Genomic DNA, 27,525 nt, shown 5'->3' on the forward strand with positions numbered 1-27,525 from the left:
CTTAAGTGGTGTGGTGAAACGCCATCAAAATGTGCATATGAGATGAAACTGCATTGTAAGAATCAGCTTTTTATTTCAGTGTTTTTATATTATACTTGTGTGATTTTCAGTGTATAAGTGTCAAAACAACCCCATTATTTTACATTAGCCTAAAATATATGCAGTTCCATGGGACCATGGAATGTATTAACAGGTTTCCCATACATCCTTATGGGAGAAAATACCTTGTAAACTAGGTAAGCCAGTCCCAGAACCAATTGACATTGAGTTTCAAGGTACCACTGTATTATTATTTTTCTCTGCGACCCATTTCTTTCTGAAAATTTGTAAGCCTTGCCCTGATCTAAGACAGTTAGACTTCTTGGTTTTTGTCCTGACAATGCAGTATAAATGATGGGTGCTTATAGATCCTGGTGTGTTCCTATTCAAACTAAGTTCAATCGATTAAACTTGCAACAGATTAACTCCAGTTGGGTTCTGTATACATTCTAAATTATGTCTTTATGACCCTTGTTTTACGCATAAGAGCACATGCATACAAAGAGGAAATATTTTTCCCAACACCTCTTAGCAACTAATGTGGCTAAGGCACATAAAGTAAAAAATAGGATGGGTGTCCACATACTTTTGGCCATATAGTGTTTTTGACGTACCAAAGGGAAATTAAAGCCAGTGATAGCTCAGTGGTTAAGGTCCTGGACTAGTAAACAGAAGGTTGCCGGTTCAAGCCCCGCCACCACCAAGTTGCCACTGTTGGGTCCCTGAGCAAGGCCCTTAACCCTCAATTGCTCATCGTGTTCCGCTCATTGTGTAAGTCGCTTTGGATAAAAGCGTCTGCTAAATGCTGAAAATGTAAATGTAAATGTAAAGCGTATGTCAACCATGGACAATCAGCATTAGCAAACAGGAACCATGATCACAAGTCAATTCTCAATGACAGGAATGGGCGACATTTTGGGACATTTTGTAAAATGCACCACAAACATTTGTTAAATTGATTTGTTAATTGTCTTGAACCTTTATGTAACTTACAAAAAGTACAAGGAAAAGATTTCCAATGATTTCACTGACATTTACATTTTCAGCATTTAGCAGACGCCTTTATCCAAAGCGACTTACAGCACTGTGACAGTATACAGTCTGAGCAACTGAGGCTTAAGGACCTTGATCAAGGGCCCAATAGCAGCAACCTGGCAGTGGTGGGGTTTGAACTAGCAACCTTTTTATTACTAGTCCAGTATCTTTACCGCTAGGCTACAACTCACCAATTTAATTCTGTTTTGTCAACGTATAAACAAATACAGAATTTGATGCCTGCAACACACTCAACAACAGTGGGACAGAGGCATGTTCACCATTGTGTTACATCACTGTTTTTATAAATTACACTTTTAATCATTTGGAAACTGGGGGCAATAATTGTTGTACTTTTGCAGGTTGCCCATTCTTACTTGATTTAAGACTTTGGCTGATTCTCCTCTTTCAAAAAAGACACATCTGTACTGCAGGCAGGCCAGTCAAGCACATGTACTCTGTGTCTACACATTCACATTGTTGTAGCACATGCAGAGTTAGACCTGGCATTGTCTTGCTGAAAAAACATGGCGTTACCAGGACAGACATTGCCTTGATGTGTAACGAGTCTACCTGCCATTAGGCATCAAGGGACTGCAGTTTCATGCTCAACTACCACTCATTAGGCAGAGGGCATAAAGGTGAAGAGGACTTGTAATGTCCATTCCTTGAATCAACTGCATCTGCACCTCATTAAGCACTAATGTAATCTGTTTTTTAATTATTATTTTTTTGTATCTGATCTAAGCAAGTGTCTTGGTGATGCAATTTTTGGGGCTCCAGAGTGACGCACTAGCAGGCACTCAGCACAAAAGTTAGCTACCTTTGAAAGAGACTGAGAATGTTCAGGCAGTAGTAGCTCAGCAATTATGATACTTAGTTAATCGTAATTGCAATAGTAAGGTTGCTGGTTCAAGCCCCTTAGGTTCAAGGCTCTAACCTTCACAGCAAACGAGTCCTGGGTTTGATTCCCAGGTGGAGCGGTCATAAAGTGTTGTGTATTCTTCTGCACAATCTGTGAGGTCAGTATGCTAGCTGCCCTAGGCTCAGCCTTTCTTTCTGCCACTTCTTAATATGCTGGCATTCATGGGAACACTTTTATTTTCTGCATGAGTGCGTGGGGTGTGATATCCTGTACTCTTATTACTGTGCTCACCACGGATGTTGGCCAGTTTTTACTTTTAGTTTTTTTTTCTCCTTTTGTTTGTGACTTTTAGCCACAGTATTGTACAATTCATGTCATTTTGTCTGTTAAATAAAGGTTCAAGTGAAATAACAAATTACAGATTTCAGATCTTGAAATCTTGCATTTTTAAGTCCCAACTTTTCTGAAATGGGGTTTGTACTACCTTGATTAAGTGTCCTGCATTTTGGCTCTTTTTCGAATTCCCTAAATCTTTTAACAATATTATACACCGATCAGCCATAACATTAAAACCACCCCCTTGTTTCTACACTCACTGTCCATTTTATCAGTTCCACTTGCCATATAGAAGCACTTTGTAGTTCTACAATTACTGACTGTAGTCCACTGTTTCTCTGCATGCTTTGTTATCCCCCTTACGCTGTTCTTCAATGTTCAGGACCCCCACAGGACCACCACAGAGCAGGTATTATTTGGCTGGTGGATCATTCTCGCCCCTGCAGTGACACTGACATGGTGGTAGTGTGTTAGTGTGTGTTGGGCTGGAGTTTTTAAACACCTCACTGTCACTGCTGGACTGAGAATAGTCCACCAAACAAAAGATATCCAGCCAACAACGCCCCGTAGGCAGCGTCCTGAGACCACTGATGAAGGTCTAGAAGATGACCAACTCAAACAGCAGCAATAGATGAACGATCATCTCTGACTTTACATCTACAAGGTGGACCAACCAGGTAGGAGTGTCTAATAGAGTGGACAGTGAGTGGACACAGTATTTAAAAACTCCAGCAGCGCTGCTGTGTCTAATTCACTCATACCAGCACAACACACACTAACACACCACCACCATGTCATTGTCACTCCAGTGCTGAGAATGATCCACCACCTAAATAATACCTACTCTGTGAAGAACAGAGTAAAAGCAGGCTAAAACAGTATGTGGAGAAACAGATGGACTACAGTCAGTAATTGTAGAACTACAAAGTGCTTCTATATGGTAAGTGGACAGTGAGTGTAGAAACAAGGAGGTGGTGTTAATGTTGATCGGTGTATATGGTAGATACTAAAATATTCTGAGTTCGAGAAATGTTGAATCGAGCGCAAATCATAGATTCTTATTTTTAATACATTTTTAAAAATGTTTCAACTTGAATGTTTCAACCTGAAAACAAGAACACAGTATTGCATTAGCAATATATGAAGGCATGTAAACAAAGAATGTTCATTTTGAGCTTTGCAAAGCTGAAATTCATGGCAGGGCCAAATGTCAGTGCATCAAGGTGCGAAAGTCATACAATTTAATGAGTCAACTCACAAACTGTTCAGATCTACCAAAAAATATTAAAGCTGTCCTTCTAAGCTGTTTGTTCTCCCATAAACTGGAAGCTGCTGGAACACGGTGACATTTTTACTATCAGCTTTTTTACTGGCATGAGCTAGAGGCTGCGGCTCACAAAACAAGCTTCTGCTATAAAATTGGCACCTTAATGCTTAACTAAAAATTTTTTGCTGATTACGTCAACAAAAAAGTCGATGACCTTGTAAAGCTTTAAATTCATAATTTATATGGGCAGAAAGAACATACTAGCAATATTCAATTATGTTCAACAAGGATAAATGACACTACACAGCCATCTGCACCAACAAATGTTGTATTTATACCCTAAGCACGTATGCCTATGAGTATTATGTTCCAGCATTCAGTTATAAAAAGAACATTATATACAAGAACACATACATTATTTCAATCCCAGTACTACAATAGCAAAAATGTGCAAAAAATAAGTACATGTAGACTTTTTAAAGGCAAAGGTCTGTTCTTATTTTGCCCATCCCCTACATGTTGAGGCCGTTGCTTATATGTTACCTTGGATGTCTGTGCTTCTTCTACCAGTCGGACGATCTGGCAGAGTGTTGTATCTGTTCCAACATGTGTGGCCTCCACCAGCAAAGCTCCATGTGCATTAATAGATCCAGCAATCACACAGCTGCCGGGTTTCTTCCGGACGGGCATAGGCTCACCTAATGCAAAAAAAGTTTTAGAATACACAATATTAGCAAAATGCACCCTTAATCGCCCTTCTTTGTGTTTAGCTGGATTTTCCCTACTGTTTTACTTTTAAACTTGTGTTTTTTGTCTCGGGGTGCTAAGAAATTGTGAGAACCAGCAAGTCTAAATTGCTTATCGTTAAAAAAAGTGTGATGTGACAATGTATTAAAAAAACAACACAGGAACACTAAACTTCTCTAAATTATTACCACTCTTAAGTTCTCTCCACTAATTTAATTCCTTGCTCGTTGTTTTTGTACAATGTCACGTTAATAAAAAATAACAGCACAGTCAGTGCAAAAGAACTTATGTGAATGCACACTTATTGAACTCACTAATGCCAAGTTCACACTACACAACTTTCTAAGTCGTCAGGTTGCTGTACAGTTCACACTACACGACTGGATCTCTTGTAATCGGGAGTCTTTCAAGTCGGTGTGGCTTTCACACTACACTACTGATCGGCGATAGGGGGTTTCACACTACACCATCTATCACCAACTGGAATCGCAGACGAGCTTCTCTGGTCTCCTAAACTATGTTTTGTCAGGAAAACAAATGCGAGAAGTGACGAAAGGTTTAATGATACCATGTTCAAAAATGCACGTCAACAAGTAGCGAGCGATCAAAGTTCGTGCGCTGATGTGCAGCATAAAATCAAGGAGAAAGAATAAATAAATCTGAGTGGATTTGGCTTGGATTGTTCTAAAGTGAGTTGGAGGTTAATAAATATTTTTTTGCAATGCAACTTGGTGTTTTGTAGAGATCGATAAGGTTAGAAATACTATAAAACTTAAGTGTGTGTGTCGATTTATTCTGATATAAACTATATTATGCCCCTGTCCCACCTTTTTACAACTCCTTACCTGCGTTTCCCCTCATCCCGTATCTTGCATTCTCATTGGCTGTTTGACATAGCACTCATTGCCAGTCGGGCAACTCAGATCCAGATATCTGGCAAGCTAGAAATCTCATTTTGGTCGCCGAGTGCTCGGATCAAGTTGTTGAGTAGTTCACACATAGCGACTGAGAGCCGAGTTTCGATCGCCGAGCAAACGCTGAGTTGCTCCCGAGCCGGCAAATCTAGCGCCGACCAGTCACCGAGCGAAAATCAGGGCAAAAATCGTGTAGTGTGAACTAGGCATAAAGAATACGGTATTCCAAGATCAAGCATCTCCACGATTAAAAAGAAAGCAATAAAGAAGTAAAGGTAAAGTGCAGGTTTTGTTGTATTTTATATAGATTTTTAACTGTGTTTTCAATTGTATTTCAGTTGTATTTCAACAATTATATTGTTTTTTATATTATATTTGTGTTATTGTCAGTGTATTAGTGTCAAAAACAATCCCATTATTTTACTAAAGCTTAAAATATATGCAGTTCCACGAAACCATGGAACGCATTAACAGGTTTCCCATACATCCTTATGGGAAAAAATACCTTGAAACTCAACGCCACTCCCAAAACCAACTGACATTGAGTTTCAAGGTACCACTTTATATAGATACCCTTCCTCAAGCAACATACAGAGTGGGAACACAAGTATTTCATCCTTCTTCTTCTTCAATATACTTTAGGTGCATACAGTTGTAAACAAGATAAAAATAAGAAAACACAAACTCTGCAGAGCTTTCTCGGTTAATGTAAATGTATCATTACTTAAAATTTAATAAACAAGTAATTGTGGCATGTACAAAAGTTTAAAAACTCTTATGTCAGTACATACTGAACCTCTTTTTGGCAGATATAACAGTTCTTCAGTTCTTAATTTGAGATTTTGTCCACATTCTTAGCAGAAAAACCCTAGTTTTGAGATATTAGTGGGTTGTATTGCATGCACAGTATGTTATGTATTTATTTATTTATATGTTTTACACACTTTTGTTACATTCATGACAGGACAGGTACTTATCGGTTACATAAGATTCATCGGTTCAAGTTTTCAATGTCAAACACAGTCATGGACAATTTTGTATCTCCAGTTAACCTGACTTAATGTCTTTGTACTAAGGGAGGAAACCGAAGCAAGCCCACGCAGACACAGGGAGAACATGCTACCTCCACACAGAAAGGACCCAGACCACTCAATCTGGGAATCAAACCCAGGACCTTCCTGCAGTGAGGTGACAGTGCTAGCCAACGAGCCACCATGCTGTCCTGCACAGTAAGACTTATTTTAACTGTAAAACTCTGAAGCTGTGAGGGTTATTCCAAAAGCTTCACATTGTTTTTATGTACATGTCTAATGTTTCCTGTGCCACTGGCTGCCACACAAACCCAAAGCATAACAGATCCACCCATAAACATAATGATTTATCAGTTGTGGTGATTTTTTGTAGCCAATATCTCATCCAACATGAAAACACGAAAAAGCACCACACACCATTTTACACGCATGTGTGTTATCAAGTCTCCTTTCGCATTACTCTCCTCTTTTCCCAGCAGATTTTTATATCATGTAATTAGGAAGTAGCAGTGATTTATGATTTAGGAGTTAATATGTGACTAAACCAGCAATGTCACTACAATTTTATGATACAAACTGCTGTTTAAACATTCAAATACAGTTTTCTCATAGCATACTCTGAATGTTCAAGCTTTACATTTACTTTGACAGTCCCATTGTTTGGTCTGTTACCTGTAATGAGAGATTCATCTGCTGCTGAACTTCCCTCAATCACTTTTCCATCAACAGGAAACTTTCCACCGGGTGCTACTTTAACCACGTCCCCTCTCTGTACCAGCTCCACCGAGACCTGCTCCTCACTAAGCAAGATCATGAAATTATATTGAAGAATGTCTGCTCTTATTCAACGTGTTACATACATACTTATTTGCCAATTTATTAGGAACTCCTGTTGATAAAGAAGTACCTGTTGATTTGAATACCATATAACACCCCTTTGCCAGTACACCTTTTTGCGCTCTCTCAACCTAACTAATACAATGCTATCTTTGTTAATACGGCCCTAAACGTAGCATAAAAGCAGATTGTCAAACAGAGAACTATTAAGCACACAAAACAATTCAACAAGAACTACTGATCTGTTTTGAGCTACATATATCAAAATGTACAACGTTTACTGACATAAACAATAGATAATAACAATAGGTAGACTCAGCTTATACCTGATCATGGAGTTGTCCTCACCCAATGTAACAATGGTGGCATCAGTGGCCTGCAGAGACATGAGTTTGGCCAGTGCTTTTGATGTCTTGCTCTAAGACACAGAAACACAAATCATGAAGGTTTCAGGTTGTGCCAAGCTTCTTCTGTTTCAAAATTATTAAAAATTATTAAGGTTCTCAAACTCTAAACGCCTTGGTTTTTGTATCTTTGCCCTGATCTAAGGAAGGTTTTTGTCTTGGCAATGCAGTGTAGATTGTGGGTCCAGATCCAGGTGTGTGCTTATTTAAACTATGTCAACAGAAGGACTCCAATTAAGTTATATATACATTGGATATAAAAAGTCTTATGAATACATACTGTATATAATTACACACACACACACACTCACACACACACATACAGGGGTTGGACAATGAAACTGAAACACCTGTCATTTTAGTGTGGGAGGTTTCATGGCTAAATTGGACCAGTCTGGTGGCCAATCTTCATTAATTGCACATTGCACCAGTAAGAGCAGAGTGTGAAGGTTCAATTAGCAGGGTAAGAGCACAGTTTTGCTCAAAATATTGCAATGCACACAACATTATGGGTGACATACCAGAGTTCAAAAGAGGACAAATTGTTGGTGCACGTCTTGCTGGCGCATCTGTGACCAAGACAGCAAGTCTTTGTGATGTATCAAGAGCCACGGTATCCAGGGTAATGTCAGCATACCACCAAGAAGGACAAACCACATCCAACAGGATTAACTGTGGACGCAAGAGGAAGCTGTCTGAAAGGGATGTTCGGGTGCTAACCCGGATTGTATCCAAAAAACATAAAACCACGGCTGCCCAAATCACGGCAGAATTAAATGTGCACCTCAACTCTCCTGTTTCCACCAGAACTGTCCGTCGGGAGCTCCACAGGGTCAATATACACGGCCGGGCTGCTATAGCCAAACCTTTGGTCACTCGTGCCAATGCCAAACGTCGGTTTCAATGGTGCAAGGAGCGCAAATCTTGGGCTGTGGACAATGTGAAACATGTATTGTTCTCTGATGAGTCCACCTTTACTGTTTTCCCCACATCCGGGAGAGTTACGGTGTGGAGAATCCCCAAAGAAGCGTACCACCCAGACTGTTGCATGCCCAGAGTGAAGCATGGGGGTGGATCAGTGATGGTTTGGGCTGCCATATCATGGCATTCCCTTGGCCCAATACTTGTGCTAGATGGGCGCGTCACTGCCAAGGACTACCGAACCATTCTGGAGGACCATGTGCATCCAATGGTTCAAACATTGTATCCTGAAGGCGGTGCCGTGTATCAGGATGACAATGCACCAATACAGCACACAGCAAGACTGGTGAAAGATTGGTTTGATGAACATGAAAGTGAAGTTGAACATCTCCCATGGCCTGCACAGTCACCAGATCTAAATATTATTGAGCCACTTTGGGGTGTTTTGGAGAAGCGAGTCAGGAAACGTTTTCCTCCACCAGCATCACGTAGTGACCTGGCCACTATCCTGCAAGAAGAATGGCTTAAAATCCCTCTGACCACTGTGCAGGACTTGTATATGTCATTTCCAAGACGAATTGACGCTGTATTGGCCGCAAAAGGAGGCCCTACACCATACTAATAAATTATTGTGGTATAAAACCAGGTGTTTCAGTTTCATTGTCCAACCCCTGTATATACAGTATATACTATATAGTGTCTGCTGCAGGCACTGCCAATTATGCCCGCTAGATGGCGCCCAGCCGACCAATGGCAACGCCGAGTTAAAAAAAAAAAAATCAACAGAATATGTAATTCGGCTGCATAAACATTAGCATTCCACTGAATACATATCTAATACACCTTTATACCAACATAAATGTAATGGTACTATGTCTAGTTTATTTTATAATCAGGTTAAATACCCAGATTCATGTGACCTTTCAGGTTTTTTTTTTTACCTTAGCAATGTGCTCCAGCCAGCGTCCAAGGGCAATAAAGACAAACAGCATTGGAGGTGTGTCGAAAAATGTGACAGGACTCTGCTTGGCCCCTTCACACATGCCTACAACCAGCACCACGCATGAGTAAACATACGCGATAGTGGTGGCCAGAACTATTAGCACATCCATGTTCGCCACGCCGTGTTTTAGAGATCGATAAGCTTGGATATAGAAGTAGCGACCTCCAAATACCTGACAAGCATTGGGAATGAAGAGACATAGAATATAAGATCATTTAAAAAGTGTGATAAGTATTTTAATATAATATATTACATAATGAAAATCTATTTTACTAATATATATTACATGGTATATTACATTTACATTTCCGTCATTTAGCAGACGCCTGTATCCAAAGTGACTTACATTACAGTATGCAGTCTGAGCGATTGAGGGTTAAGGGCCTTGTTTAAAGGCCCAACAGCAGCAACCTGGCAGTGGTGGGGCTTAAACCAGCAACCTTCTGATTACTAGTCCAGTACCTTAACCACTAGGCTTCAGCTTGCCCTGATATTACATGTATTGTATGTGGATACTCTTTAATTAGTGGGTTAAGCCATTTTCCACATCTATTGCTAATGGTCTATTGCATCTGTTGCTTTGGACTATCAACTGAAAGGTTGGGAGTTCAAATCCCTGCTTTGCCATGAAGCCACTGTTGGGCCATCGAGCAAGGCCCTTAACCCTCTCTGCTCCAGGGGCACCATACAATGGCTGACCCTGCGCTCTGACCCCAGCTTCCAAACAAGCTGGGATATGCAAAGAAAGAATTTTGTTGTACTGTACACCTGTATGTGTATATATGACAAATCTCTGGATGGAGCATGTAGCTATGCCATATCTATAGATAAACATAGACCTCATCATTTATCAATATCAGTGTGGCTGATAGCATGGCACTGTCATAGGATACTAGCTAGTGACTTTTACCTTCGGGCTACAGTAATATAGTCAGCAGTGAGTGCTGCTGTAAATAATGTCTAAGAGCAGCAACAGCTCAGCCATGAATTATTAGTACACACAACATTGCAGCTACAAACTAGCACAATGGCTTGAGTTTGCATGGTCAGATAGTTACATATGCCTGAGATCACCATGCATAAGGACAGGGGTTGGTTAAAGTGGTACCACTGGGCACATAATCAATAGCAATACAGTTTGAAAGCATAGTTTCGTGTATTTTTAAAGATACCTTAAGGTGTTGTGTAAAAACAGTAGTACCTGAACAGGTGTACAGAGGATAAAAAAGACCAGGTTGAGGATGGAGAGTCCAGGCAGGATGTTCTGCTCTTCTGGCATTGATCCTCCATGTTCCCCATGTTGCTTTTCCATTACCATCATATAGATCATCAGACCCATGACAGGGACACCAAAGATCAAACTGAACAAAAATGTTCGACGCCACCTGCAGATACAAGACAGTGATACAAACAGTATGCATTATTATGTATTATGTATTTTTTTTTTTTTTTTAAAGTGTATGTTTCTATTATATAAACAATGAATTATTGTTCATTGAGGGCAGCTGTAGCCTAGTGGTTAAGGTACTGGTCCAGTAATCAGAAGGTTGCTGGTTCAAGCCTCACCACTGCCAGGTTTCCACTGTTGGGCCCTTGAGCAAGGCCCTTAACCCATAATTGCTTCGATTGTATACTGTCACACCTGTAAGTCGCTTTGGATAAAAGCGTCTGCTAAATGCCAAAAGTGTAAATGTTATCAACAAGCATCTATGATGATATGGTGGTGAGTGAGTGCCAATGTCATGGGTAACTTGCACATCTGTGAAGGCTGTACTAATACTGAAGGGTACATATGCATACCATAGGCTATCATCTATAAAACGTCTGTTTCAGGGAAATCTGCGTGTCTCACCTAGACAATGTTAAGCCAACAGCATGTTTTTGTAATAAGTGAGTGTAGGTGCTAGACTGGCCTGCCTGCAGTCCAGACTTGCCTCCCAATGCAAATGTGTAGAGCACTATGAAGCCCAATATGCAACAACTGATTTACTTCCCCAGCTACAACAACTGATGTTCTTAGTTCCCAAATAATTACAAAAATTGATACACACTTAATTGCTTCAGACATTCAATTTACTATAAGTACGCTATATGGCCAAAAGTATTTGGACACCTGACCATGAGCAAGCTGAACATCCCATTTCATGGTATGTCAGTGGTATTAAAGAAGAATGACATCTATGTGAATTCTTCAGCTATAAAATTCCTGTCCTCTAAGACTGTCTTCTCACAAGAATTTGAAGTATGTCTGTGAAAGCCTGTGTCCATTCAGTCAAAAGAGTATGGCTGGGCACCACAGAAGCCACAACTGATGTTTCAGTTTATTCCAAAGCTGTTCAGTGGGGCTGAGATCAGGTTTCTGTGCAGACCACTGAAGTGTCTTTGAATCAAGTTTTGCTTCATGTTTTCATAGAGCTTACTTTGTGTATAGGGGCACAGGAAAGGGCCTTGTTGCTGCAAAGCTGGGAACATACACCTATTAGCAACTGTTGCTAAAACAATCAAAGCGGTGTTCAAGTACTTTTGTCCATATCATGTAATTGGCCCATTGATTTAATAGTGATTCTACTATTAAAAAAGAGACATGGTAGAAATGGTATTCACTTTTGTCTCACATTGGCTAAAAAGACCCTGATGATTCCTAGTCCTTTTGGTTGCAGCTGTTGTTACACAGCCAATTATGAAGTGTTGGGGGGGAACTAATATATACATGAGAGATAAACGAGTTTGACAACTTTTGTTGTATTATATTTATAAATGTGCTTAGTATTTCTTCATGTTCGCCTTGTCTTTTATTTAATTTTGTATGATGATCTATTACATTTACATGTGACAGACAGAAAATCAAGAGAAGACCAAATCTACTTATAGCAGTGCATTGACCAGCTTTCTGACAGACATGTTTTGCTGCATTGAAACAAAAGGTCAAAATTAAAAGATACTTGCTGCCGTATTTCCTCCTGGTGGTCCAAACGATCGTTCCTTCTTAAAACATCATTCTTTATTAAGGACACTCCAAACCCCAGACCCTACAGCACACATAACAAAAAAAAGTGTTTTTTTTTCTGGTCATTTTATCATTTGATATTGTGATTTTCTTACTAAAAACTTACTGAGCACTTAATTAGATGTACCTGTCAGGACGTACATTGATTTTTTGATTGATTGATTATTTTGTAAGCTGCACCCATTATACTACACATGAACTATGTGGTTATACAGAGTAGCCCATGGTGACTGTCACAAGGAGGTTGGGGTTCATGTATTCATTCTGTTTTCACCTAATTCTGACCCTAATATCTGCATGTTCCAGCAAAAAGGTACATTTAGCAACAGGGCTATAAGCCGATGTAATCACTAGCAGTAGCATTGATATGAGTGTTTTTTTTACCACTGCTGTTAGAAGTGATTAATTAGCTTACCTTCCTCAAACCATGGGCACAAATTTGGAACCGTAAAATTTATTTTATATAACAGATTTAATACACCTGTTAGCAAAGGGTGGGGCTGAAACTCATTAATCAGGAGAGAGTGTCCACATACTTTTGGCAATTTAGTTTTATAAAATATTTGAATGTTTGTCTGTACATCCTGATTTAGTCTGGCAACAACTCTCACCGGGTCAGCATTAATCAGTAGAAGAAAACCCAAGCACCTCTTCAATTAGCCTAGCATTTCATTATACTGGTGATAACCATTGAAGGATCAAAGCTGAGGATCAAAGACCCACTGCTAATGCAATCAAAGCAATCAAAACAATACCAGCACTTCATCTTACAAATGAGCTTATATATAGAAACCTTAAGTTTACAAGAACATTTGTGACCACAACAAATACATATCAAACATTTTGCGAGAAAATAATCAAAAACAGCACATAATAAAAGCAACTTGACCTTTAAGTGACTTAATTACATGCTCTTCCAACCAATAATCCCATCCGCCCCAAGGTAGACGAATTTACCCATGGTACTTTTACCCATGACAGCAACGAGGGATATATGTGCAGACAGCCTTATATACCCACCAAGCCATCTCACAAAACAAGACTTCATGAGCTACACGCTGCTGCCGGTGATAGGAAGTGAGTCAAAATAATGTGACTCGACTGTGTAGAACTAATATTTGTTATGTGAGATTTTACAGCAATGTGGCAAACAGGCCACACAATCAATGACTGAATTGCAGCTGGATCCGTCTCAAAAATCAATGTAGCATATGTCAAACGGGGTCTAACAGCATTAAAAATGGGAGAGCTGCTATTTAGAAAACGTGTGGTCTTTTACCAGATTACCACAATAGGATGGATTCGGACTAAGCCAAAGGATGCCTTCAATCCACATAGTCTAAAGCCAACCATTTAATACAGAGTGGGATATATAATGGTACAAAACACTATTTTCAAAGAATGTTTCCATACAATGTTGCCAGTATAATAATGACTCCAAACATACTGCTAAAATTATCCAATAGGTGATTTGATAAACACCAGATCTAAGCATCTTTAGTGGCTATCTGTTTAAAAGATTTAAAGGCAAATAAACTTTATAGAAAAAGCTAAAACGTAGACTTTGAAGTAGATCTCCACCTCCTTTATCTGTTAAAGAACTGAAAGTTCTCGAACATACCACAAAAGGTATTCAGGAATATAATGACAGCATTTAAGGGATGGGTCAAAGACATTCTGTAAGGCTTGGCCCTACCTTTCAAAATGTTCCTAAAATAAATCTATTGTTACCTGTTTCCACAATTTTGTCCACCTGTGGAACTTCCTCATACCTCTATGACTTTAATGATGTCCCGGGCGCCAACCACATCTGGATTGAATTTCACATGAGCCTTGCTGGTCGCCAAGGCTACAGATGCCTCTAAAATGCCCTCTGTCCTGCAGAGTTTGGTTTCGATTTTATGGACACAAGAAGCACATGTCATACCTGTCACCTAATGACACAAAACATTGGTATCAGGACTGAAAATACACCATCTGAGCAATGCTTACATCATATTAGTGGTAAGCTCTACTTGTTCTTCTTTAACCATCTTAAACATATTTCAAGTTACTTAGACTTAACCCGTTTGCTTAGACCACAAAATACATTAAACAGTGGTCTTTGCCAATAGCTGATATAAAGAACTGGCTTCAGACATATTATAGGGGTGTATGCTAGCCAGAGGTTGCCACAGAATAATTAACCAAAATTGTCCAAAATTATCCAAAAAAACACCAACAGTCTGCTATAAATTAGAAGTTGCTGGAACAATTTGTGTCATTATCCACAGTCAAGCAAGCTTTACATTACCATAAACATAAAACCAGTCATGGAAGACAAAAGCCACAAAGCACCTTAAAGCTCAAATGAAATTAAATGTTGATGTACAGTAAATAAAGCCTCCTGGAGTACATTTTTGTGGTCAAATAAAATATGTTGGCAGTTATTGACCACAATAAACAGAAGTATGTTTGAAGGAATTTAAAGCCAACAACTAGTATCTACTGTCAATCAGGGTGGTGCTAGTATGCTCTGGGACTGTTTTGCTACCAGTGGAACTGGTGCATTACATTAACAAAACAGAATAATGAAAAAGGAGGATGTGTCTGAAGATGGCTGTCTAAAGTAGCTGATCGAAGTGAATTAAGCTAAGAGAGATCTAAACAAATATTAAGTGATGTAAAAATATATGACAGAGCAAATCTAGTCAGTTTTACATAACCCACAAAAAACTTTAAAACCCTCAAACTGGCAATGCAGATCAGCACTGTGTACGGAGAGACACACCCTGACAGCACTCTTTTTCCGTCTCTGTGCAGGCGCCATCAATCAGCCAGCAGAGGTCGTAATTGCATTAGTTATGAGAGAGTCCCTAGCCGGCTTTAATATCCCACCCCTATCTGAACAACAGGCCAGTCATTGTTCATGTTGTTGCTCAGCCTCACCTGAGCGGCCACACTATTGTACTTTATAGTATATCTAATTGATGTACTTTGAACAATGCAGTACAAATAAATGTGCATTTTCCCCTGGAGATTAAGCTCTGACTGCACTGTATCATTAGATTAAATTTGTACAGCAGGTACATAAATAAACAAAAATAGTAGGTAAAACCCTCAAACTATGATTTTTATCTTTTGGACAAAGAAGTATGTTTTAATCACTTAGTTACAGAAAAAAATCCTTAATCCTTAACTTGAACGTAATAAAAGGCAAAGCATGACATTAGTAACATCATAACAATGCTGACTTACAGAAAGGTCAAGAACACCATCTTTAACCGCAGCCTCATCTATTTGAGAAGCTCCAAAGCCCAGATCTGAGATGAGTCTCATTATCTTAAATGGATCCATACACTCTGGATCATACTTGATCTCAGCCTTACCCGCCATAAGGGCAACCAGGACTGATTTAATCCCTACACACACAAATATGCAATTAATAAATACAAATAAACATTTAACACCAAGAGCAAATAGGTTTTAAATAATGTATTAACAATCATACCCTGTAAACACACCTTTATGTTTGAGCAGGTTCCTCTCAATGTTGGCTACACATGAAGCGCAAGTCATCCCTGTTACCTGAATGAAGCATTTTTCTGTCTTCTCATCTTTAAAAGCTACAGTTCTTGCTGGATTTTTCGAAGCTGCCAGAGATTTGGGGCTCTGGGGCATGACTGGAGGTAGATTTGTGTTCTTGAAGTGAGAGGATGTGTTTTCATGTGGCTGGCTGGGTAAGACTTCACTGAGAACAGAATCTTTAAAAGAGATTAATATAAGTTAAAGCTGTAACACGTGCTAACGTGAAAAAAGTATTCTATTTATTTATTTATTTATTCATTGACCAGTTAATCCAATAAAAGTGGATCTTCCTCAGAGGAAGAATATAACGTGGACAGGTCAGCATCGCACTACATACTCAAACATTTGACACTCATTTATACCTAGCTGCAATTTAAAGCAGTCAATACACATTTTGCATGTTTTGGGGAGGTGGAAGAGTACCCAAGCAGGGGGAAAATGACGTCTCCTCACAGACACTGAAAAATTGGGAGGATCAAACCTAGGTCCCCAGACATGCGGTGGCTTGGTGGTTAAGATACTGGACCACTGATCAAACGGTTAAGAGTAAAGGTCTTAACCCACTAGATCAGTTATTAAAGGTTACAATTTCCACAACCCTCATTATAATCATCTAAACCATAGGGCTGGGCAGTATATCGCAAATATCGATATATTTGATATTACTCATTACACAACACTGAATTACAAGTTTCAGCTTTTTACCGCGAAGGCCAAGAGAATAAATTATCTGTTGGATATGGATATATATATATTCTGGAAATAATCTGGAAACATGAAGGAAAACATTTACAAAAAAGTAGATTATATCCCTAATGGAACAACTTATAAACAAAATAAGCTAAAATTGTACATTGTATCTTGTTAAGTTTACATTATATCATATCATATCGTACCTGCTCAAAAGCATATTGAGATATTTGAGTTTTTTAGTCATATCGCCCAGCCCTACTAAAGCATTGCTTATTAAATTTCAAGAGTGACCCAACAGTGCCACCAGTGCTCATAAATATACAACGATCAGCCATAACATTAAAACCACCTCTTTGTTTCTACTCACACTGTCCATTTTATCAGCTCCATTTGTAGTCTATCAGTTTCCCTGCATGCTTTTTTAGCCCCATTTCATGCTGTTCTTCAATGGTCAGGACTCTCCCAGGACCACCACAGAGCAGGTATTATTTGGCAGGTATTATCAGCACTGCAGTGACATGGTGGTGGTGTGTTAGTGTGTGTTGTGCTGGTATGAATGGATAAGACACAGCAATGCTGATGGAGTTTTTAAACACCTCACTCTCCCTGCTGGACTGAGAATAGTCCACCAACCAAATATATCCAGCCAACAGGGACCATCCAGCCAGCCTGGGACCACTGATAAAGGTCTAGAAAATGACAAAGCGATGATGAGCGATCGTCTCTGACTTTACATCTACAAGGTGGACCAACTAGGAAGGAGTGTGTAATAGAGTGGACAGTGAGTGGACACAGTATTTAAAAACTCCAGCAGTGCTGCTGTGTCTGATCCACTCATACCAGCACAACACACACTAACACACCACCACCATGTCAGTCACTGCAGTGCTGAGAATAATCCACCACCTAAATAATACCTGCTCTGTGGTGGTTCGGTGGTCCTTGACAGAGTAAAAGCAGGTCAAAAAAGCATGTAGAGAAACAGATGGACTACAGTCAGTAATTGTAGAACTACAGTGCTCCTATATGGTAAGTGGAGCTGATAAAATGGACAGTGAGTGTAGAAACAAGGAGGTGGTTTTAATGTTATGGCTGATCAGTGTAGGATAGTATTAATTGGCCAAACCATATGTTTAACCATTGCCAGTGTTTCAGATTTACTGGGTGCTATTAAGAACAATATAAAGAAAGGGAAAGTAAAAATGAAAGGAATGGACAAGGAAAGATTTCTATAATCCTATTGGACACTCATTCGTATTCCTTGCACTTTGTATCCCTTTTAAAGGCTGCCACGACTAGGCCAGACTCATATAGGGCCATTTTAATTATTCCAGCCATAACCACAAAAATGCCTAATCTCATGACCTAATTGTCTAGTGCAGATAAATGTAATAAATCAGATGAGCTGGATGTTTGTTCACAGATCTGCAAAGATCTTGATTTTTTCCTGACTAAAAATACATTAGTGAATTATCTGCAGTAAACCCTGTTTTATGCAAACATTTTTTGATTTTCATGTCAATTTAAGCCCCAGCTGAACAACATTATTATTATTGAAAGAGATTAAAGTGCCTGGACATAGAACCAGTCAATGCACTTTGAAAGCTACAGGGAAGTTATTCTTTATGATTTTTATCTTGTCCAGACTTACACTTACATTTTCTGCATTTAGCAGACACCTTTATCCAACGCGACTTGCATTACAGTTACAGTATACAGTCTAAGTAATTGAGGATTAAGGGCCTTGCTCAAGGGCCAAACAGCAGCAACCTAGCAGTGGTGGGGCTTGAACCAGCAACCTTCTGATTAATAGTCCAGTACCTTAACCACTAGGCTACAGACTTTTAGGCAGCTCCACACACAAAAAACACAGTTTAAATAAGTCAAAGTACTGTACAAATATGTTAAGCACTATATTTATATCAGATTGGATATGATGAGTTTCCTGATCAGATTCACTCAGTCACTCACTCACTTTCTTAACCACTTATCCAGTCAGGGTCGCGGGGGGTGCTGGAGCCTATCCCAGCTTTTCAATGGGCGCAAGGCACACAGTAACACCCTGGACGGGGCACCAGTCCATCGCAGGGCAGACACACACACCCATTCACCTATAGGGCAATTCAGTGACTCCAATTAATCTGACTGCATGTTTTTGGACTGTGGGAGGAAAAATGTAATAAATCATTTTATTACTGATCTACCCTGATCAGAGCTCCCAGAGGAAACCCACACAGACACAGGGAGAACATGCAAACTCCACACTGAAAGGACCACCCCCACCCTCTTGCTGTGAGGCAACAGTGCTACCCATTGAGCCACCGTGCCGCCCTGATCAGATTCAATGACATATTTTTGTCATATCATCTGTGATGTTAAGTAAGTAACTGAAACTGCACCATGCATTAGTCTTGTTGGGTCTAAGAAATAAGTGTGTATACTCTACCTTGCCCCAGGTGTGCTTCAAAGCCCATATCTTCAATAGCCTTCCTGAGGTCTGCAGGACAGGTAAGGCTGGGGTCAAATGTAATTATTCCCTCTTGTTCCTTCAGATAAACTGTTATAGCATGCACTCCATCTCGTTTGGATATCAATCCTTCTATGGACTGTACACAAGAGTTGCATGTCATTCCTTTTATTTCAACTCTTAATTTCTGAAGAAAATTATTGTCTGAGGAATGTGACCCAGTCTCTTGAAAGTTAATCAAATCATTAGTTCTCAGTTGTGAATTCTCACTTGGAAGACAAACTCTCAAATTCCCAGGAGGAAGTTTCTCCAACAGATCCTTGATTGTGGCCAAGTTGACCAGAGCAGTGTCATATTTGAAATCCACGCTTTTGCAATCCAAAGAAACAAGCACATTCTTGACTCCTAGAATAGCAGATAAACTTTGAGTAATATTTTTTACACAAGACGCATTACGCATGCCTTCCACTCTTAACCTCGCCTCGACCCATTCAGCTTGTGGTATCTGCTGTAAAGTTGAGTCCTCTAAAAATGCCTGAAAACCCATGTCTTCGATGTGCTCCCTCAGATCCTCAGGCTTCACATTCTTTGCATTGTACCATATCACAGCTTCTCTCTCACTTAAAGACACTTTAATACCTTTGACCCCTGGCAGCACTCCAATCCGATCCTCAATAGAGCATACGCATGAGTGACAGCTCATCCCCTCTATCCTGATCCTCACCACACTCTCAATCAATGTTGGTCCATTAAAAGGGGACACATTAGAAACTTCTGTCACTTCAAATCCCATTTCCTTGATCTCCTGTAGGATCTCTTGCGTCGTGACTGTAGATGGATAATAGTCTATCCAGGCTTGGCAACCAGATAAGGAAATAAACAAATTTGCTATTCCTCTGAGTACAGAAAGTCGTGAATGTAGGGTCTGAGCTCTTTCTGGTGAGGAAAGACCTGTGAGAAGTAGATTTATCCGATTTAGATGGCTTGCACTGGGTCCAAGTTCACTAAGACTCCCTGCTTCATAGGCAAAATTATCGAAGGCCAATGGCTCCAGAGGACCTCCACTTTCCTAAAAAAAATACTTACAATTAGAGATGTTATCAATAGGAATGATGTCCAACAGATATATCTACATAATTAATGCTGTTGGGTTTAGTTCATTTTCAACAGATGTCAGACAAAAATGAATTTAGAATTGAGCTGTGGATGTAAAAACATCGAGGCATTTTGAGGGAGCAGGTTTTGTGTTAAAAGCTAAAATCTCCTTAGTGTCTATTTACCAGTTTACTATAGCAGGTATAGCAAACAACAGTGTTATGCCAAATTCTGCACCTCTATTTTATTCTCAGGATAATTCAAGTGAAAATAGAAAACCATTATGCATTTTAATAATTTAAATTATAACCGAGAAAACTAATAATTATATAATTTTTTGTAAATCAGTTACAGTGCATATATTGATATACCATGACTGTTTCGACATGACTGTACCCATGTAAAGAAAGCAAAGTGTGTCTTAACATGGTTTGATGAGTTTGCTGCAGGAGCACATGTCACCAGAGCTCTGACCTAATCGCCAATAAACACATACCCACACTTGGGATGAATTGTGAGCTAGGCCTTGTTATCTAACATTAGAGCCTGACCTCACAAATCCTCTAAATCAGTGGTCCCTAACCACCGGGCTGATGACTGGCACCAGTCCGTAGGTCATTATTACCGGGCCACACAGAAAGAATAAATAATTAGAAATCGCTGAGAGTAATTAAATTTCCAATACTCTTGGGGTGTTAGTGTCTCTAATCACCACTAGGTAGGAGCAGCATCTCGATTTTCCATTTTATAGTTCTTCTATTTTAAATCCTCCCGCCCCCGCCGGTCCGTGAAATTATATCTTATATGAAACCGGTCCGTGGTGCAAAAAAGGTTGGGAAGCGCTGCTCTAAATCTTATTTTTGCCTAAAGTGGCACAAATTACCACACACACTTCCAGATCCAGTGGAAAGTCCTTCCAGAAAAAATGAGGCTGTTATAGCCACACAGTGGGGGGCAACTAATAATAATAATGCTCATAGTTTTGCAATGAGACGTTCAACAGACTCATGGTCAGGTTTCCATTTGGCAATTTATTGACATTTTTCCATGATTTTACTGTAGTTACTAAACACTTTGTATAACATGATTACCCCTAGTTATAAAAAATTTTAAATAAATTACTTTTGTAATTATTAAACTATATGTCATTTGAAATAAATAATTAACTGTACTGGTTGAATTTCTATTTGATGATTTTACATTTTACACAATGTTGTTTGTTTGTTTGTTTATTAGGATTTTAACGTCATGTTTTACACTCTTTGGTTACATTCATGACAGACACACGGTAGTTACTCGTTACACAAGATTCATCACTTCTCAAGGTTATATCAAACACAGTCATGGACAATTTTGTATCGCCAATTCACCTCACTTGCATGTCTTTGGACTGTGGGAGGAAACCGGAGCACCCGGAGTAAACCCACGCAGACACGGGGAGACACAATGTTGTAGAATAGTAATTGTTCCTGTCAGTTTACTTTTGTTACTGCATATTTGTCAGATTAAAAGATTTGAGATTCTTAAATATAACGTAATATCACACAAAGAAAACTTGAGGTAAAAGCATTTATTTACTTTATTTACTGTAGAGACATTCAACATTCTAATGTTTCATCCCCATTATAACTAATTTAACATTATTATTATTAGGTGCTGTCAAGTCAATTGTATTAACCATTATATATTCTTTATTAAGATAAGATTAATGCAGCTTTATGCACAACAACAGCGCGGTTGAAAAAAAAAAAACGAGAAAGAAAAGTGGGAAATTTAATAGGCTTGTTCTTATACTTGGAATGTGTTGTAAAAGTTGTGTTGAAACCGTGAACTACATTTACTACCTGTCAATTAGTTTAAAGAACAGCTGAAAACTTCCAGCTGTTCTGATGAATAATAATGGCTCTGTGATTTGCAAAATTTGTTTCTGACTGAAGCAAATTTCAGTGCACTTCTGAGGAAACATTTCGTAGTCTTAAGACGTTCATAATGGGAGTCCACTGAACTGAATGAACTAAACTTTGTGACCTTGCAATGAACTGCAGCCAAATGCATAAGCACAGGCTAATCACACACTGGGGTATTTAAGGCTAAAGTCCCCCAGCACAGAGTAAATCAAAGAGCAGATTATACTGCTGCCAAGAATCACTGAGAAAGGTATCATTTGTTAACTAAAACTCTATAAAGGCTATACTAAAGAAAGTAAAGAAATGCAGTAGGTAAAAAGAGAAATTCACTTCCTTTAGCAAACAAATAACATGTTTCGTAAACAGAAAATTAGTGCCCTTTTTTCAGAATGAATGTCCAAATGTGCCCTCATGTTTTACCTTTCACTTTGTCTGTGTGATTAGCAGTAAACATCAGTTTCACTTTGAGCCAGTTGAGATCATTTTTTTTGTACGCCAGCCTTTAAGCCTTGCTTAAAGGTGGACAATGATACCTTTATTTCCAGCGGCTTTAAATTTTTGGCAAGCCTGTAATCTGGTGGTCCTAATTATTTAAATATTCTTCAGAATATGACAGTTTAAAGTTTCTCTGCAGCCTAATAAGTACTTTGTATGCATAGACAATTGTTCCTACAGATTAATGTGGGACCTAAATTGCATACAAATGGTTCCAAATTTGTGAAAATCTATTATTCAGTTTCTGAGATCTGTACAGATTGTAGTGTTTTCCAGTGAAACTGTACAAACAAATCTAATGGGTGAAGTCCATCTATCTAGTGTTTATATGAACACAGAAAAGTCACCAGTTAATCATAACGATAAATAACTAATAAGAACTTACAAGGTCATAGCACAAAGTTAAAAGACAATATAGAACTTTTTACACCAAACAAGTACAGTGGTACCTCGAAACTCAATGTCAATTGGTTTTGGGAGTGGCGTTGAGTTTACAAGACATTGAGTTTCAAGGAATTTTTTCCTATAAGGATGTATGTGAAACCTGTTAATGCGTTCCATGGTCCCGTGGAACTGCATATATTTTAGGCTTATGTAAAATAATGGGATTGTTTTTGACACTTAAACACTGAAAATAACACAAATATAATATAAAAACACTGAAATAAAAAGCTGATTCTTACAATTTCTCAGAACCCCGAGCTGTAACACAAGTTTAAAAGTGAAATAGGAGGAAAATCCAGATAAACACAGATACATGTGGAGCTTTCAGAGTGAATTTGATGGTTATTCCACACAAATGCAGATTCATCTCATATTCACACTTTGATGACGTTTTACTGCACCGCTCAAGCCGAGCGCTGAACAAAGCGACTGTTCATTGTTAATCTGTAATTAATAAACACGTTGAGTTTAAGGGAAACGTTGAGTTGAAGGGTACAAATTTCTCGACAAAGGGGCGCTGAGTTTCAAAGATTTTGAGTTTAGGGGACGTTGAGTTACAAGGTACCACTGTATATGTTCAAATCATGTAGTTAGAGAAAAAGAACAGTTGGAGAAATTATTGACATTAACAGACCACCATAACAAACATGTTCTTAAACTTAGGACTTCAGCTGTATTATTGGTATTGGTTTCTAAATTCGTCAAATAAACATATTAATTTACTTTAATTACAGGATAGACTTCTTTTAATGTTTTTGTATCAGACTGATCTAATTAACCACAACATATTTTAATAGTCAAGTGTCAGAAAATCTAAGCTGACTGTACTTAGATGTATCTATTGATTTTCTTTTATCTTTAAGGCACTAACCTTAACCTTCTGCAGTCCATCCTTACGTGGTGGTGGTGGTGTACAGATGCATGGAGTGGAAGTACTGTAGGAACAGGCAGATGTGCACTCCACCATGCACACCTGCTCCACCGCTGCAGCACCGTTACATGTATTCTTACCGCGCTTACTCAACTGACTCAGCGAGCCCAACTTACTCATGATGTCCTTTATAAGTGCTGTCTCTCTGTCTCTGAGATCAGGCTGGACACAGTCTCTTGTAGACTCGGACACAACGCTGTATATCAGCGTAATGAGGCGGATCAGCACGGATTTAAACTGACTGAGCTTTTGCGCTTGGTATCAAAGTTATCAGAGTGACGTCAGAGTTCTTGCACCAGGGCGTGTGCAGCGTTCACGTGCTTTAGAATTTGCTCACTTCAAAGTAGAAAAACAACTCTATAATGTTTCTCTTTTCTGTCAAACGTAAACATTTTACAAGCTGTTAGAACTATATGTAAAAAAGAACATACAGTAAACTTAAAACAATTCTCCACTTCATTACTGTGGCCGTTTGGTTGGGGGAGAACTTGAACGGGATTAGTTGGCACAGTTGTTCCGAGTAGTTGCATCTGTGAAATTAGAATTTTTCCTTTTCTCCACATTGACTACATTTTCTAAGACAAAGTTGAAATAAATCTGATGGTGGGAATGTTTTAATGTTTCCAGCATTGTTCAGAAAGACCCTTACCTATTCCAGCAAGACTAAGGTCCATAAAAACATGGAACTGCATATATTTTAGGCTTATGTAAAATAATGGGGTTGTTTTTGACACTTATACACCTAAAATAACACAAATATAATATAAAACACTGAAATAAAAAGCTGATTCTTACAATTTCTCAGAACCCCAAGCTGTAACACAAGTTTAAAAGTAAACAGGACGAAAATCCAGCTAAACACAGATACATGTGGACGCTTTCAGAGTGAATTTGGTGAATTTTCAGAGAGATGGTTATTTCACACAAATGCAGTTTCGTCTCATATTCACACTTTGATGATGTTTTACTGCACCGCTCAAGTCGACCTCTGAACAAAGCGGCTGTTCATTGTTAATCTGAAATTAAATAAATTGAATGACATGGTAAGTGTGGAGAGAATACAATGTCCTGACCCTAACCCCATTAATCATCATGGGAATAATTGTAACATTAACTTTGAGCCAGGCTTTCTTGTCAATCCACAGTGCCCACCTCTCAACTGCTCTTTTGACAAATGATGGATAAATTATATTCACCTACTTAAGACAATTTTGAGTGACCAGTACACCTTTTGTATGTTGGGAGGTGGATAAAAACCAAAGTACTCAGAGGAGACATGTATTTGCCATGAAAACAATAAGTGAAAATGAATAAATAAAACAGTTTAATTTTGCTGTATGAGGTTCTTAAAAGCCAATAAAATACACAGTGAAACATTTGATTTACATTCTTGGCATTTAGCAGATGCATTTATCCAAAGCGACTTACATTACTGTAATAGTACATTGTCTGAGCAATTGAGAATTGAAGGTCTTGCTCAAGGGCCCAACGGCAGTGGTGGGGCTTGAAACAGCGACCTTTCAATTACTAGTCCAGCACCTTAAACCCCTAGGCTATACTGGTTTAATTGTTAGTTGGTTTTATTAAAAGACATGGTCATTTTTATTTACTGATTTATCACATGCGAGGGTTGGTTGGTAAATGTACATACTCATTAATTTATTAAACTGATTAAAATTTACATATGTTTACTTTTATCTTTGTAAATTTTTATCTTTGTAAACTTTTACCCAAACGTATTGATTGGCATTTAAATGCAGTCCTCTTGAATGTTTTTGGGAGGTGAACAGATTCCCAAAAAATACTAAACAGCAGTAAGAAAAGATAAAAAATGTGGGCCATATAACACAGTCATGTTTACATATGAGAAAAACAGTATATAACAGTATATAAAGTGACTACAAGGTGGGATTGTGAACAACAAAAAGGAAGACAGCCTGGACTTTTTGAAAAATGTGGGAAGAAACCTGAGAACCTGAGAACCTGAGAGATTTCCCATTCAGACAAAGATTGGACATGTAAAACTCCCCACAGACTTTGACTGGGGGTGAGTTTTGAACCCCTGGTCCCCGGGTCCTTGAAACTCAGCAGCACTTATTATGTGATAAAATGCAACTATAGAAACAAATCAAATAAATACAGGCAATTTACAAAAGATCTAAAACCAACATAGCTCTTAGTAATTGTGCCCGGCACCAGCTCTCACAATACTCATTAATTTATTTGTACTAACTTTTTTATCCTGGTCAGGGTCTTCACCCATTGGATTCAGTGACACATAATAATACTGTGCGCAATGCATGAATAAACCCAGACATTAGGTCAAGTGCAACATACCGTACATTCACACACTCTCATATCTGGTAAATCTAGAGCACACTGTCTGCTAGAATGCACCACAATAAAACACAAGACAGGTTTGATGATAAACCAGGTGAGAGCAGCTTTTGAACACCACATTACCTGTTAGTGTTTGCGCACGGCACCAGCTGTCAAACCATCGTCACATTTTCTGTAGATAATTTACCTGCTGCTGATTGCATAAGATTTAAACAATCGATCACAATGACTAAACATTTCCTGGCATGGCAAAAACATACAGTGTAAACAAGTATTCAACCACTCATTTACTTGAGTAAAGTTAATACTAAATATAAACCATGATAAAGCAGCGGTAAAACAGACAATGAATGAATGAATGAGTTATCTAAAATAACATTGTATGCCATGTCATTTAGATTCCCATACAATGGGAACTAAAGGGCTTAGCACAAAGCAAAAAAAACTGACCCAGCCTGTAATACATGCTCCACCAAAGGTACATGCATATGAAACAGTGTTCTCCCATTACCCACCAAATACATATTCATCTGTCAGATTACTAGATGAAGCTTATTATATCCCTCCAGAGAACATGTTTTAATAGTACTATCATTCTATACAGTAGTTCGCTTTTATGCACCTGATGAATACAGTCGTTCAAAAGGTTGTCTGTTCATACTTTTAGGCATGTACATTGGTGTAGATCAGACAGCTGATAGAAAGAGACACTTTCTGGGTGTATACTGTTGGCCCAAAACCTGTTTAAAAATAAATTAAACTATGTTTAAATGTTTAATAATATATAAAGTATAATATTTTATCTATAATTTGCACTGGAGCTACAAGGCTAAAAAGGCTAACTCTGGTAAAGGTAATGAATGTACAATGTATGCTGTAAAGGACCGTAACCTTATCCCCCATTAGGCATCTTTGGAATGTATTAGTGCCTGACCTCACAATTAATCTTTTTGCTGAGTTTTCACACATTTCAAAATGTTGTGTAAAGCTTTCCCAAATGCCATTATTGCCACAAAAGCAGCAAATCCATATTAAGTCCATGGTTTTGAAATGGGATTTCCAACAAGCTAATTGTTGGAAGCTTATACATCGATCAACCATAACATTAAAACCACCTCCTTGTTTCTACACTCACTGTCCATTTTATCAGCTCCACTGACCATATAGGATCACTTTGTAG

At 38.6% G+C, this 27,525-nt stretch overlaps 2 protein-coding genes across 5 annotated transcripts in view; one reads left to right on the forward strand and one right to left on the reverse strand.

Moving 5' to 3' along the window:
* The window catches only part of atp7b (ATPase copper transporting beta), a 39,452-nt gene extending 15,235 nt beyond the window's left edge, over window positions 1-24,217 (reverse strand). For 3 of the 4 annotated variants that reach the window (XM_062997734.1, XM_062997733.1, XM_062997735.1), the window contains exons 1-11: window positions 23,946-24,217; window positions 19,113-20,202; window positions 15,910-16,149; window positions 15,644-15,807; window positions 14,179-14,340; window positions 12,346-12,428; window positions 10,601-10,784; window positions 9,338-9,571; window positions 7,398-7,489; window positions 6,907-7,034; window positions 4,086-4,240 (exon numbers count right to left, since the gene is read on the reverse strand). In XM_062997734.1, coding sequence (XP_062853804.1) covers window positions 4,086-4,240; window positions 6,907-7,034; window positions 7,398-7,489; window positions 9,338-9,571; window positions 10,601-10,784; window positions 12,346-12,428; window positions 14,179-14,340; window positions 15,644-15,807; window positions 15,910-16,149; window positions 19,113-20,202; window positions 23,946-24,125 — 2,712 coding nt within the window. In that variant the 5' untranslated portion in view covers window positions 24,126-24,217. The remainder of the gene's footprint in view (window positions 1-4,085; window positions 4,241-6,906; window positions 7,035-7,397; window positions 7,490-9,337; window positions 9,572-10,600; window positions 10,785-12,345; window positions 12,429-14,178; window positions 14,341-15,643; window positions 15,808-15,909; window positions 16,150-19,112; window positions 20,203-23,945) is intronic. The other variant, XM_062997732.1, reaches the window with a different exon arrangement.
* The window catches only part of nudt15 (nudix (nucleoside diphosphate linked moiety X)-type motif 15), a 426,914-nt gene that overhangs the window by 324,801 nt on the left and 74,588 nt on the right, over window positions 1-27,525 (forward strand). The gene's annotated exons all lie outside the window — the stretch shown is intronic.

This window comes from Trichomycterus rosablanca, chromosome 6, assembly GCF_030014385.1.
Source record: "Trichomycterus rosablanca isolate fTriRos1 chromosome 6, fTriRos1.hap1, whole genome shotgun sequence".
NCBI lineage: Eukaryota > Metazoa > Chordata > Actinopteri > Siluriformes > Trichomycteridae > Trichomycterus > Trichomycterus rosablanca.